Source organism: Rattus norvegicus, chromosome 8 (genome assembly GCF_021556685.1).
Source record: "Rattus norvegicus strain SHRSP/BbbUtx chromosome 8, alternate assembly SHRSP_T2T, whole genome shotgun sequence".
In the NCBI taxonomy this organism is placed as follows: Eukaryota; Metazoa; Chordata; class Mammalia; order Rodentia; family Muridae; genus Rattus; species Rattus norvegicus.
In genome coordinates this window covers 49,667,675-49,682,586 of record NC_141541.1, presented here as the reverse complement: position 1 = coordinate 49,682,586, position 14,912 = coordinate 49,667,675, and the positions used below count along the sequence as shown (strand labels likewise).

Below are 14,912 nucleotides of genomic sequence, written 5' to 3'. Positions count from 1 at the left end.
CAGTTTTAGGAACAGCAAGACACAGGAAGTGCTGGTTATAAAAGGGGGGAAAAGCTGGCTCCGTTAGCTACCTTCATAGAGATCGTTCTCCGTGGGGAATGTAATCCTTTGGCGGTTTCTATTTCTGGAATGGACTCGGTATTTGTGGTGCCAGGGAGTGGGGGTGTAACACCAGTTATGGGTCTGAAATGGGAAAAAAGCAAAGCAAATGGACAAATTGCACGTTAAATACATTGAAGGGAGGGGTTGTATTTTTACAGGTATCAATTATCAGCGTTACAAGTAATAAATAATGCTAAATAAAACATGTAACTAAACGGGCATTAAAGGGCCTTTACGTACACAGAAGACAAGAAAAGCTTTTTTTTCCCCCTTCCTATGCTGCAGACTGCAGGCATTTCCCTCTGCCTCTGTCAAGTGCAATTCTTTCTTGATGAATGACAAGGCAGGATAATAGGCTGTGGTCACCATGGCAACCAGACAGCAGCCCTGTGTGCCTAGCATTTTTTTTTTCTTCATCTGAAAATGAAACCAGAAGCAGAGAAAAGCTGAAAATGTAACCAACAGATTAACTGATACAAAAAAAAAAGAAGGAGAAGAAAAGAAAGAAAGGAAGAAAAACAGGGACAAAAAGCGAAGTTAGATTACAAGCAATTAAATTACAGTGGCCAGTTCTTCCCCTCACTCTCCCTCTCCTCTCTCTCTCTCTCCTCTCTCTCTCTCACATAACAACCGGATATTTCAAAACACTATTTGATAAAACGTTTCTTTAAAAAAATCCCTTTTCTCCAAAAGGTTTCATTTCTTCTTAAAAATCTAGAAACCACTGGGGTCCTTGGCTGGGTTTTTGTTTTAAGGCAGTTAATTTCCTTAAACATGGCCGTTCATTAAGCTTTATGCATTGAGTTTGCTCTGGAATTTCTGAATTCCTTTCCACGGTTGGTCCCTTCCTGGGATTCTCCAGAGACCGTAGGCTGCACGTGCAACAGTTTTCTCTGGGGGCTGTGAAGGGGGCGGGGAGATCTAGGGCTGAGCAACAAGACAATTCCCTATTTGCCCCCTTGGATGTGTAGGCTCCAGACACTGGGTGCTGGTTAACGAGCATTACCCTTTCCCTGGAGTTAAGAGAACACCACAGACCTGCTCTATCTCGGGGGAAGGTAGCCACTCCAGACTGTCCTGACCATTTACTCCACCTCAAAAGTCTTCCTTGCCATTTGTCTCAGACATGTTTCCAGTCTCCACTAAACGCAAAAGAGCAAGAGAGCAGACCTAAAAAAGTGTGTCCTAGAGTGGGTGTCCCTATATTGGATATTCGGTACAGGCGAAGAATTTTCAGCTGATTGAGAGAGCGAACAGCCCACCAGAAGTCTTGTAACTTCAGAAAGATGAAGCACAAATTAAATACATCTTGGGACCAAGATATCTGGTGTGAGTCTTATCTCAGCCCATCCTTTGGTGATATGAATGCAGGTTGGTGCTTAGCACCAAGGAACCAGTTACTAACCTCTCTGACCTATAGCACATATGCATACATATGTGTGTGTATGTATGTATATATGTATGTATATATATGTATATATATATATATGCTCATGTGACAAGAGTCTTCCCTCTTACGATCAGAACATGGCTATGTCATGGATGTGTGCACTGTGTGGAAGGAAGATAAGGGAGAAAGAGAGTGCACACACATAACTACCTCTTTCGGAAGGGTGTGGATCAAATAGGTTACTGCACATGGGACGCTTTGAAAATATGAAGTCACTTATGAAAAGGCAAATGGATCACCCAGGGATAGCACAAAACTGTATAAGAGAGTCCCAAGAAACTCTCCCACCTGTCCTAAGGCCCAGAAAAGGACTGATCAGCTCTGGACACCTCTTTCAGGAACTTTCCCTTGATGGAGAAGAAGACTGAGCAGTTGACAGATGTTCGCTAAAGCACCAAGCATCCGGACACTGACAAGTGTCCAAAATGTGCCGGTGCAGTCCTCCAAACTTTCCCCCTTACATGCCCAGTGGTTGCACTGGCCACCCACCCACAGCAAGGCCTAATAAATCCTTCCTTTGTCCTCATTCCCCAACACACACAAATACAAAGTAAACAGTTGGATCAAAGCTTTTAATGTGCTTTGTACTGTTTTATTTGAAAAGATCAGGTCTGATATTTGAGAGGAAGGGTCCATCTGGCCCGGCTGAGCTCAAGAAGCCTCAGACAAATTGTAAACAAGACCGGGGCACAAAGTCCTTGCGGCCCACAGCCTGCTGCTGCCACTTCAGAGCTGACTCTCCTGCAAGCTGGGTTTCCCTGACCTCGTGCCAAGGGGGCTCAGGAGGACTGAAACGAATCCTCACAAGTTTCTAGTTCATATATGTCGTGATAGCATTAGGGCTAATTTTTTTTCTTCTAAACTTCTATATGCCTAAAATGATGTCTGTCGAAAGTTTCAGAGTTTGTAGTAGGAACAGTTACACGATGTACACACCGTTAAAAACCATAGTTGTTCAAAGAAACTCCTTAATAATGAAAGTATAAAAAAAAGCTGAGGAAATAATTGCTTTATTAAGTGTGATGCATCCTCCTGAGGAAGGATTCATCATTTACCACTTTTGGAGCACCCGGGAGCACACTTACCTCATCTTTTTTCTGGACCAAAAAAAAAATCATCTCTCTCAGTGTTCTCACTAATCATGTGCCTTTCTGCAGTGCTGTGAGCGCTCTGCAGATGGGTCACAGTCAACTCATTGCACCGGCACATCCCTGGGTCTTGACAGAACGCTTGGCTCATAGTAGGCGCTTAAAAATATCTGTTAATGAACCAATGAGGGGTGGAGTCATACTATAGAGTCTTCCTTCCCGCTGTAGAATTTCTACAAACTCCTGATTGCAGCCAACTGAGTTTCTGAGCTTGAGTTCTCCTCTACGAAACTACCACACTGTGTATGTGTGTGTGTGTGTGTGTGTGTGTGTGTGTGTGTGTGTGTGTGAGAGAGAGAGAGAGAGAGAGAGAGAGAGAGAGAGAGAGACAGAGAGACAGAGAGACAGAGAGACAGAGAGAGAGAGAGAGAGAGAGAGAGAGAGCATGATCATACCTTCGTGCACACAGGTACATACGTGTTACCATGCATGTACATATGTGTACAGATGGCAATGTCAGAAGCTGTTCCTCAGGTACTATCCATCTAGTTTAGCTCTTCAGACAGGTTTCCTTCTGACCTGGAGTTTGCCAATTAAGCAAGGCTACTTCACTAGGACACCTCAGGAACCATCCGTATCTGTCTCCCAGCACTGGGATTACAATAGTGTGCAAGTGTGCTGGACTCTTTCACATGGGTTTTGGGGATCAAATACGAAGTCTCCTACAGCAACTCAGTCTCCTTAGACCCGGGAAGAAGTCTTAGCAAAGTCTTAGCTAGATTCTTGTGGCTCTTAAACAAGACACGAGTATAATGAGGTTCTGCAATGGCTACTCGTGGGGGTTTTTTTGTTTTGTTTTGTTTTGTTTTCTTGTTGTTGTTTTTTTTAACTCAATGTCTTTCAGTACATTTCAGACACTTTGGATGGATTGTTTTCCATTCCAAAAGATTGCTTCTGAGACTCCGGAAGCACGTGTGGTACTAGAAGAGAAATAACAAGTCCACGAAAGGCTCATTCCCTCAGAGTAATGCAGTGTGGACCTATTGTGCCCAGCATAGGCCCAAAAAGCAAACGGTGCCTTTAATTATCTAGAACAGGGAAGGTGGTATGTGATGGGAAACACAGAACAGAAAGTGAACACAGAATCAGGGCATTGTGAGGGCTAAGGGACCAAACATAGATGCCTGATGTTTAGACATCAGTCAGGGGATAACTTCCTATGTCTGAGCATCTGGTGAATAGAACGGAGGGGACAAATCGATGTACACAGTACTACCTGAGACAGAGATAGAAATGGCATTTGGGCATTTATTGAGCAGCTATTGCATATGGGACAATGCACATATATTCATAAGAATGATACTCATTATCTAATATATATAAATATATATCCACATATAAAATTCATACATATACACACATATACATATACATTTGATATGCATATACATATTGACATGTATTTATACACACATATGTATGTTCATACATGTATATTTGAATGTATACATGGATTCATATATACATATATACACAAACACACACACACACACACACACACACACACACACACACACACACTTTGGCTTAGACTAAGGCCCTAGTGAGACTGTTGGCATTTCTACCCAACTGCTTCTGCTTACTGGCTCCATAGCAAGGCATACTATTTAAAATTTCTTCTGACCGTTTCCTCATCTGTATCTAAGCAGTCCGTGGTCATGGAGCTACTCAGTGCATACAACAACATCTGAAAGCCTACAGAGATGGCTCGGTGGCTAAAAGCACTTGATGTCAAAGCAAGAGTCGCCGAGGTCAAGCCCCCAGCCTTAATGTCAAGTTGGCCATGACTGTGAGTGACTGCAACTGCAACATTTGAGGATGGGGGGAAGACAGGTGGATCTTGGGAGCTTGACAGCCAAGTGAAATGGTGAGCTGACTTAGTGATTGATGCACTTCATCTCAGAAACTAAGCTGGAGCACAGTAGAGGAAGCCTCCCTGCATCATCCTCTAGCTTCTGTCTTCACAAGAATGGGTGCTCACAGCTGTCACAAACATACATATACAACATCACACACACACACACACACACACACACACACACACACACACAATTGCATGGCATATATGCAAGGCAAGGACTCATTAGGTTGTCACTGCTGTAGTGAAATTTTGCACTTACTCATCCTTTTTGAAAGTAAGAGAGATGATAAACCAAATGTCAGTTCCGTCTGACTGAAAAGAGTGAGATTTGGAAATCTGTTCCGTCACTTACAAGTTTTATTGATCTCACCTGAAAACAGAAGCAGGAAGTCCCAGCTCTAAAAAAATGGTTGAGGAGCCAACCATTTATTTCAAGAGGTCGAGACTAAACCAATAGTGACCAGGCAAATGCCAGGTCTCTAACTGAAGGCAGCAGGAATCAAGGTGACTCAGCAGTTGACAGCAGAGGTTAGGGTCCCTATTCTGGAAAATGGGGAGCTATTTGGAGATAGCTAATTCCATAAAGTGCTTGTCATATAAATTCAAGGACCTGGTCTATAGTCATACTTCCCCTAAACACTGGATATCCCCAGAAACAGGGATCAATGAAAATATGTGTGCTGGAGGTCACATGATTGAGCCAGTGGATACTTCCTGCTGAAGGAATCTTTCTGGAACCATTCAGATTAGTTATTACTTCCACAGGCTTCCAATGACCACACTGATTTTAGAATAAAATACCCAAGTTCCTGCAACCAGCAGCACTGGCCAGCTCCCATGTGTGTGACACTCTAGGGAGAACACTGTGTCTTCCCACCTCCACCTGTCCAAGTACTCTCTAATTTGCATGCCAGCTACAGGATACAGCCTCTGTGGAGACTCCTCTCCTCCGCCAGGCCATAAACCAACTCCAGCTCTCTTAGACAGCAGACAGTTTCTGCTTTGAATTATAATCATGTACTATCCACCTTTTGTCCTCTGCACGGTGACTAGTTCCTCTAATAAGACCATAGCTTCATTCCACTCCCATTTCCTGTTTCTAATACCAGCAGATCATCATCATCCATGGTCAACACCACCACCATCATCATAATGTGTGTGTGTGTGTGTGTGTGTGTGTGTGTGTGTGTGTGTGCGCGCACACATGTGTATGCATGTGTCTCTGTGTGTTTGTATGCATAGATACACATGTACACCATGAACAAGGAATATTTGGGGGTCAGAGGACAACTTCTGACAGCCATGTCTCTTCTTCCACCACAAGTTCCAGAGATTGATCTCTGAGTAGCAAGTTTATGTGGCAAGCACTTTTAATTAATTTCTGAGTCGTCTACCTGACTCCACTCGTGTTTTCTTAAAAAGGAGCTTAAACATAGTAATGCTTAACCTACATATCAGTGTGTATGCATGTATGCGTGTGTGTGTGTGTGTGTGTGTGTGTGTGTGTGTTTAACAACTATGTGGAATAAAAAAGGCATAAAGAAAGGAAGGAGTGGAAAAGCTAATTTATCTATGTCTTTCCTATAGTCAGGCTTGGTTTTATAATAGAGGACAAGCTGGCCATAAAGGTTAGCATTGGTAATAGTGAGTGTGAGTTAGCACTTAACCAATACTATGAGCCAAGAATGAACCAAGACCTCGAAGGGCAAGCCAGTGGTGAATGAAAGACTCCTATCTGCACAACCACCATTATCCCCACCACCACCATGGAACCCAAATAGCCAGTGCATAGGACACACATTTGTCAAATCCCAGCCCAACTATATAACTGCAAACCATGAAGGAGAGAGGAAAAGACATTACCTCAAGTCGTGAGAATATAAACAAAGGGAGGAGATCTAATTGGGGGCAGGTCATGGAAGGCTTCCTTGGGGAACTGATGTTTCAATTCAGATTTGAAATGATGATAGCACTGGCTCACAGAGAGTGCCGAGGGTTGACGGCAGTGGACCGAACACAGTGGCCATTAATGGCACCGTGCCCTGCAATCCGTTTCTAAGACCCTGTGTGGCTGAGCAGTGGCCTGCCATCCGTGCTAATAATTTTGAGTATGTGTCAAAAAAGGAAGGTGGGGGTGGGAGGCAGGCCATTAGAGGAACGGTTGAGAGAAGAAAGTGATAAAGGAGGAGAGAGATAAGACGTGAGGGTGGGGGTGGGGAACGGTGCAATGAATTAATAATAAACCTGAGTGTGTAGAGAAAGAAAGCCACAAGTAAAAATGAGGTGCTATTGAGGATGCCATTAGTCTCCCTTGTGGACGTGGCAAATAAATCCTTTGAGCCTTTATCTATGACTGTTTTGCTTTTTCAGTTTAATTTTCTGCATTTCACGAAGTTGAAAGAAAAGCCTACTGTGCTTCCATTCAAATAGGGGTATCTGGATCCACACCCCGAGCCAATGTTGAGATCACTGCCCCGAAGGGGTAAGGAAGCACAGGAGTCCGATGAGTAATGGGGTTAGATGGGCTCAAAGGTGAGAGGTGAGGCCAGTGTCTTGGTGTCTAGGGCTCTGGCGAGATTCTATTTATAAGCACAGTTGTCCTTGCACTTGTGGAAATGACTTGGATCGTGGGCTGTGCTTGGACAATGAGAAGGCAGGTAGAGTTGTGTGGTCATGGTTGCTAAGGTCCTTTCCCAGTGGTTGGTAGATTTAGAATAAAAAAGGAACCATAGGAGGCACAGTAAGCGTTCTGAGACCATACACTAAGAGTTTCATATGCCTGGTGGCTGTTTATAGAGTGGTGTTCTGGGCTCCTGGAGACGTCAGGGATGCTTCAGAGACCCTGGATATCGCTGGGTTTCCCCAGGTAATTTGAATGAACTTGTCTTGCTTCGCTGGCACAATAACACGGCGATGCCAATGGCAGAGAGAATTCCTGCTAGGGTATACCTGTGCCTTTAGACTCCATTGGGCTTGGACTTGAAGGCTGTGAGAGTAAAGGGGAGAGTGCTGAGCGTCTAGATGAAGAAAACAGAATGGAGAGAATAGAAGCTTCCTGAACAAAAGAGGGGCATTGTCTGCTCAGGAGCTTCTCAGAGCTAAATGGTGTTAGGAAACATGAATAAAAGTGATTTACCCAGGCTCCTCCTCGCACCTTCACACATTTTCCACAGTGTCAAAAGATCTGTCCTGGGAGAATGCTTCTCTAAGTTGTTAAGTCTTTTTAGTCTACGAGGCGCCTTTATTAAAGCATTAATACCCATGGGAGGAACCCACCTTATTAAACAATATCTTAAAGAAGGATTAATCCATCAGTTATTCTCGCTCTCGTAGGTACAGAGAGGAATCCTGAGGCCCTAAAGGGAGGAGACATGGGAGAGCTGAGGTTTGGGCAGAGGCACAGGGATAAGGAGACAGAACACGGGGCCAAAGCCTCTCCAAGTTCACTACCTCTGTTGGCTCCTGAGAATCAGCTCCCATCCTGACGTAAAGTTACCATGGTCCTATCGCAAAGAAGTCATGGGTGTCAATCACACAATAAAAATATGCGGTATCAAGGACGTTCGTTCTTTAGTATTCATGGAACTTCATGTGGTTGGCTATTTAGCCAGATGCAAGAAAAGAAAAAGCTACTAACCAAATGAAGACGGTGTGAGAGATCTGCTTAATGTACACATAGAGCTGCTAATGAACACATGGCTGCCTCACCTACAGACTACTGTTGAGAATGGGCTCTGCCGCTGGCATGGAAGCCAAACACAGACTGGCAAATGAGGATTTTTAATGCTTTGATTCCCAGGTTCACTTCTCCCTGTCCCTGTCCCTGTCCCTGTTTCTGTGGTGTGTGTGTGTGTGTGTGTGTGTGTGTGTGTGTGTGTGTGTGTCCTCCCTCCCTTTATTGCTCTTTCATATACTCTGTTCACCCACATAACACACAAAACACATGTATACAATGCACATATGTACTACAGTTCAGAAGCTGATAAAATTCTGAAAGTTCTATATGATACAACTTTATAAAAAAAATAGTAATAAATACTCAGCTGGAAGGAGGACCTGTTTATTCAGTGGAAAATAAGCCAGTCACCCTGGTTAAGGGTTCAAGGGCATGGGGGTTGAAAATGAAGACCAGCTCTCTTGCAAAATGTGCAGATGACCGATCAGAATGACTTGCCTGTGTAAGGACTTCAAAAGTTTTCAAAACCCACTTCTGAAAGTAGGCATGGCATTGGGTCAATGGGAATCAACCTACATACCCGGTAGTGTTTTAAATGAGACACGTCCCAGAGTAGGCTCAGGCCCTTCAACGTTTGGCCTCCAGTTGGTGGCCCAGTTGGGAAAGGTCAGCTTTGCCGGGGGAAGTACATCATTGGATGTGAACACTGAGGCTTTCAAACTTCCAGTTTGCGTTCTGCTTTTTGTTTGTGATGGAGGATGAGGTCTCTTAGCTTCCTGTTGCCTGCCTGCTGTTCGCCGTTTTGTTTCCCTACCATGTTGGACACTTAACTCCTCTGGAGTCATAGTCTAAATGAACTCATTCCTGGAAGTTGTCTTGAGCACAGCTTTAAAAAAAAAATCACAGCAAGGAAGTAATGAAAACTGACCCTCATCTCCGAAGGCCTGTAGAAGGCCTCTGTGACCCACCTTGGAGAGGATCTCTCAAAATGATCTCAACTTGATGGGTTGGCCTTAAGTCTTTTCTTCATTTACAATTACATGAGTTTGTTTTGTTTTGCTTTCTTGAGCCCAGATCTCTTTATGTTGCTTAAGCTAGCCTTAAATTCATGGCATTCCTCCTGCCTCAACCTCATAAAAGCTAAGATTACAGGTGTGAGTCACATAGCTGGCACAGGGGTGTGTGTCTTAAAAGACATTGAAAAATTTCAAACCGTGAAGACACCATTTTGTGTCATCAGGATTTTACAATGGACTGCTATGAGCCTGGTCCTTGGTCAAGTTCAATCCCTATATAAGCCAAGTCATTTCTACTGTACAGAGACTTGTCTGTGCTCATAATATACTGTGGTATTAAGTAGGAGCCTCAGAGGAAGTACCATTGTTTAAAAGGAGTGAGAGTCCCATGTATAGGTCCACACTGCATTTCCATGTGTGCATCTTTGACGTATCTATTTAGCTAGATGGCTGAACAGCAAAGCACCCCTGCTGTTCCAAGGAATGAGCGTTCTACTGAAGTGGATGCATTTTCTTAGGGATAGAAAGACAGCTCAAAGATTGTGCATGTTGTCTCTACCCAGTGGCTCTTGTGCGCATGTGTTTTAATGCACTTGACATAATTATGTGCAAGAACAGATGGGATGGGGTCGGAGGTAACAGTCTTTCAGAACGTCTGAGCCATTTCCATTTGACTTGGGAATGGAAAGTTCGCCATCTATGCTGGCTTGCGAGCATTCGTGATGCATGCTTACTAGGCAAGGCATTGGACAGTCATCCTTCGGGTAGACTCTTACGTTTCATCCTCTACCGTTCTTTAGACATTTCTTCTCTTCTCAGTCAAGTGGAACCTACACCACTAATTTTCTTGGCACTGGGTGTTTCTTAGGACCTTCGTGTCTTTACACACCTGCATCATCTCACTGGTTGAGCCCTTTGGGGACTCGGTTACATGTTATTTGTTGTTGGGGCCCCAGGACACAATCGGCCCTCACTTATAACAAATAATTGAAATATTATAGAATAATAAAGACGTTTGTTTAGCACCAGCTTCTCTATTACATCGGACAAACATGTAAGTAAGTAGCTCTCTATGAAGCAGACGTATACACAGTTCTGTGCAGTATATTACAATGGCGTGAACTGATTGGGTTGGGTTAGTTTGGATGAACAGTCTTCCTACCAACACTCTGTGTGTCAGTCAAATCATTAAAACCTTGACTTTTACAACAGTGAGTGGTTTGGAGAGCAAACAATAGGACGAACTAGGAAGTGATGTAATCCAGCCGTGCAGTTTCACACGATGTTGATCTGCTTATTTGCTTTGTCATGATGGGATATGACAAAGCAGAGAGAGAGAGAGAGCATCACGGAGGTAAAGAGTAAGAGACGTCAAGGGTGTGTAAAAATAGTAAAATTGGCATGGTGAGGATTTCTTTCCTTTGGATTCCTATTGCATTCCTTTCTGGAAATGTGCATAAAATCTTAATTCCTGTTCGACAAATTTCCAATCATCATTATGAGTGTAAATTTAGAAAAAAAAATCATCAACGTGTGGAGTGAAGTCAAAGTTGCTTTTACTACAGCTGGTAAAATCTGGGGACACGATGTACCTTGATTATTGTTTAGTAAACTAAAAGCCAATGATGGGGTCATAATATTTTTTAAAAAATCATTGCAAATATAGGATAGAACTCAGGAGGAAGCATTTACATCTTCAGTGGAGTTCTAAATTCATCTTAGCTTTATGTATACAACCAATAGCAAACGGGACTCAAAATGAAGCAATCTATGACTTTAAAATTTTTTTTTCTGTTTATGCGTGTGGTGGGCATGCACTTGGTGGGAATATGTGGCTGTATGTGACCCAGCACATGTGTGTATGAATGTTCATGCCATCTGTGCCCCTCTGTGTGAAGGCTAGAAGTTGGCACTGGATACCTTTCTTAATCACCCTTAGTGTATTTCATGAGACAGACTCTCTCTCAACCTGGATCGAGCTGTTTCTGCTGGCCTTGCTGGACTCCTTACCCTGTGGAACCCCAGTCTCTGCCTGTAGGGCATGTGGGGGTACAAGGGTTGGGAATCTGAACAAGGGCCTGCAGTTTTGCTCAGCAAGTATTTTATCCACTGAAACATCTCCCCAGCTCTGTTCTTCCTTCCTTCCTTCCTTCCTTCCTTCCTTCCTTTCTTTCTTTCTTTCTTTCTTTCTTTCTTTCTTTCTTTTGTCCATCCATCTGTCTTCCTTCCTTCCTTCTTGTTTTCTTTTTTTTTCTTTCTTGTAGTCAGCAGTGTTAAAAGGTCAAGACACTTTATTTTAATTCTGTGGCCTGAACTGGACTTAGGACTCAAAAAATTAAAAACAAATTCTCCAAGATCCCTGCTAGAGGCAGAAGAATAGAGAGAGTTCAAATGTAGCCTTGTTTATTTCATGGCACCAGCTCCTTTCTCTAGCATTGCCCGTTTATCAAGATGAGATGCTATCCATGGATATTATACATACACGGTAATGGATAAGAATAGGTTACCCTGAGCTTGGGAGTCAACCATAGTGGATACTTTGGGAACTCTGCGTGTGTGTGTGTGTGTGTGTGTGTGTGTGTGTGTGTGTGTGTGTGTGTATGCATCTCTGTATATATGTATATGCCTGTGTGCATGACTGTCTGTGTGTCTGTGTGTCTGAGTCTGTGGGTCATATGGGTCTCTCTCTCTCTCTCTCTGTGTGTGTGTGTGTGTGTGTGTGTGTGTGTGTGTGTGTGTGTGTGTGTGTGTGTGTGTAGGTGTCTTAGAGTTAGTTAGCCACTGACCCTTATCTGGTTCTAGACATTCTGATACATATAGGTTTATAGAAATTCATAGAACTCTTGATAACTGGCAACCATGCATCTGGGAGAGGTGGCTCATGTCAGTGATCCCGATATGGGGAGGGTTGAGTCAGGGCTGCTGTGAGCTCAGTCCAGCCTCTCTCAAACCCCACAAAACAAACAAACAAAAGAGTCCTAGAAATCGGTGTTATTGAAGAAGGTTAAAGGAACAGCCATTGTTTATCCTACTGAAGAGACATTCAGAGAGGACAAAATGAGGGTTTTTGAATTAGAGCAGCAGTTCCCAGCATGTCCTGCCAGGATCAGCAGTGGCAGCATGGCAACCTGTGAGAAATGCCAGCCCCCTCTCTCTCCCAAATGTACTGAATGAAAAGGTCTGGGTGGGGCCCGGCAGCCAGCGTCTAGCTGTCCTTCAAGGTCACTTCCTGAACCTGAGTAATGGTTGTGAGGAGATCGGTATAGCGAGACTGTGAGCGTGATCAGTGCAGATCATAGGAAGGGAAGAAGAGACTGTTGGTCTAACAGTGCTTACACACCCCACCCTCAGGTACTAGGAAGCAAAAAGAAAATATGAAAAAGAAATTCAACAAAAGGTCAGCTTAGGCTCCATCTCAGCAAGGCTCCCTCTTCCCTCTTTCTCCTTCTCTTCTTCTTTCCCCTCCCTCCCTTTTTTCTCTTTCCATGTTTTTCGCTCAAATAAGATTCGCATAGAGCCAGATGAGCTTTCTACATACGCTCATACCGTGGTGGGACATGTTTACATAGTAAAAATAGTGAACTCTCAAGAGAGTAGTGGTGTAACAAGAGACAAAGTCACGCAGACACCACACCCAAACAGTCACAGTTTTTTGGTGCGTGTTAGTGTGCAGTTCTGGCGAGGTCACCTGCACCTACCACTCCACAGGACCCGATGGCTTCTTCTGGCTTCGGTGGGCTACAGACATGCATGTGGTGCACACATGCATGCAGGCTTTCACACACACACAACATATAAGTTTGCTTAAAAGAAAGAAAATAAGGGAAAGAGAAAGACAAGGAAGGAGAGAGGGAGGGAAGGAGGGAGGGAGGAATAGCTCTGGCAAGTGGAACAGAAGAAGCAAGTTGCCACGTCTCAACACAGAGAGAGCAAGCAAAAACATGCAGCACGGCTTTTGAAGTTTCTAGATTCTGCTGTCACCTCATAGCCTACGCAGACCCCCCTGGAGACTTGCAAGAATTTCGTCCTCTGCGGCCAGACTATGTAAGGGCTTTTTCATGGAGTTCAAACTATTTAGAGAATGTAAAGTCAGCTGAAATACCTTCGCACGAGCTCCCTTGGGCACTCTGTAACTAAAGCACTTGGGTAGGTACCCGACCCCAGCCACCTCCCACCACTCCTCCTCTGGTGTGGACAATCTGCGCTCAAAGAGAAACCAGAAAGATGTGTTGTGAAATCAGATTGACTCTTACTCAGGTTTTTTTTTTTTCTTCTTGAGGGCATCAGAATCCTAGTGCCACTCACTCTAAAATTCCTCTTTCACAAGGGACTATTAACCTAAACAAAAGAACAAGAGAGAGGCAAGCACAGTTATTAAACTTGTCAGGAAATGTGGTGGCTATCTCTATTCCTCAAAGATGGAATTCTCCCTCTTTTAGTTAACTAAAGCAAAATGCTGACCCAACCAGCTTGCACTCGCCACTGTCAGAGGATAGAGATGTCCGCTTCCAGGCCCAGCAAAGGGAAGATGCAGGAAGGCACGTCATTTCCCCTTAAAATAGCTGGAGGATATATATATATATATATATGTGTGTGTGTGTGTGTGTGTGTGTGTGTGTGTGTGTGTATACACACACATATATATGTATATATGTATATATATGCTTTTGGATATATATATGCTTGTATATATATGTATATATACATATATATGCTTGTGTGCACGCACAAACACACACATACATACATAAACACAAACATACACACAAATGAGTTATTTTGACACAGTTTGTGATGCAATGTTATCTGGAACTATAACTTCCTCAAGTCACTTAAATTTTGCCTCCTTGGGATAAATTTGAGTGAATATGGTGGATTAGAAAGTTTAGAGAAATATGTAACATATCTAATCTACTTATTTTGGGGAAAAAGCAGGGATATAGGAAGATACAATACTCAGCCAGTGAGATGCTCGCCTTGTAAAAACAAAGAGCTGAGTTCAGTCTGCACTGCACACATTTTAAAAGCCAGGCATAACAATGAATGTTTCTAATACCGGCTGTGGGGAGAGGGACACAGGTGAATCCCTATAGCTTGCTGGCCAGAGAGTCTAGCCTAACTGACAAGCTCCAGATCAATGAGAGACTACATCTAAGATAGAAGAAAAGACAAATTGTGCTTGAGAAACGATACTCAAGGTTGTCCTAGGGCTTCCACACACAGGCTGTGCATGGGTACCCTCACAACCCTGTGTACCTGAACGCAGGCCTACGCACAATAAAGTGAAATAAAATACTTTGAAGAAACTGGAATCTGGCCTGAATCTAAGGACAAAAAGAAGGGTGTCTGTCAGGGGCATGTATAAAATTTAAGAGAGACTCACGTGGTAAGGTAATGTGGGTTGACAATGCTAAATGTTGCAAAAGTGAATATTAATCCTTAATCATAGACATGCAAGATCCGCCATCGTTGCTCTCCTTCCTCTCTGTGAGCACATTTCTTCTACAAGAAATTCACAGAAGCAGATTCCAAGGGGCAGGTAGACACACAGATGTGAAGCCCACAAGGATGATAAAGGGGTTGGTGTTGGTGCTGTGGGTCAGATGCTAAGCATGTGTCGTGTGTCGCCTGAAGAGAAGACCCTGGAAGGAACATTCCT

The 14,912-nt window shown here is 43.5% G+C and overlaps 1 protein-coding gene across 1 annotated transcript in view; it reads right to left on the bottom strand.

Moving 5' to 3' along the window:
- The window catches only part of Mir100hgl (Mir100 Mirlet7a-2 Mir125b-1 cluster host gene like), a 229,255-nt gene that overhangs the window by 2,464 nt on the left and 211,879 nt on the right, over window positions 1-14,912 (bottom strand). The window contains exon 2 of the mRNA XM_087564078.1: window positions 72-183. Within this exon, the coding sequence (XP_087420204.1) occupies window positions 72-183 (112 nt within the window). The remainder of the gene's footprint in view (window positions 1-71; window positions 184-14,912) is intronic.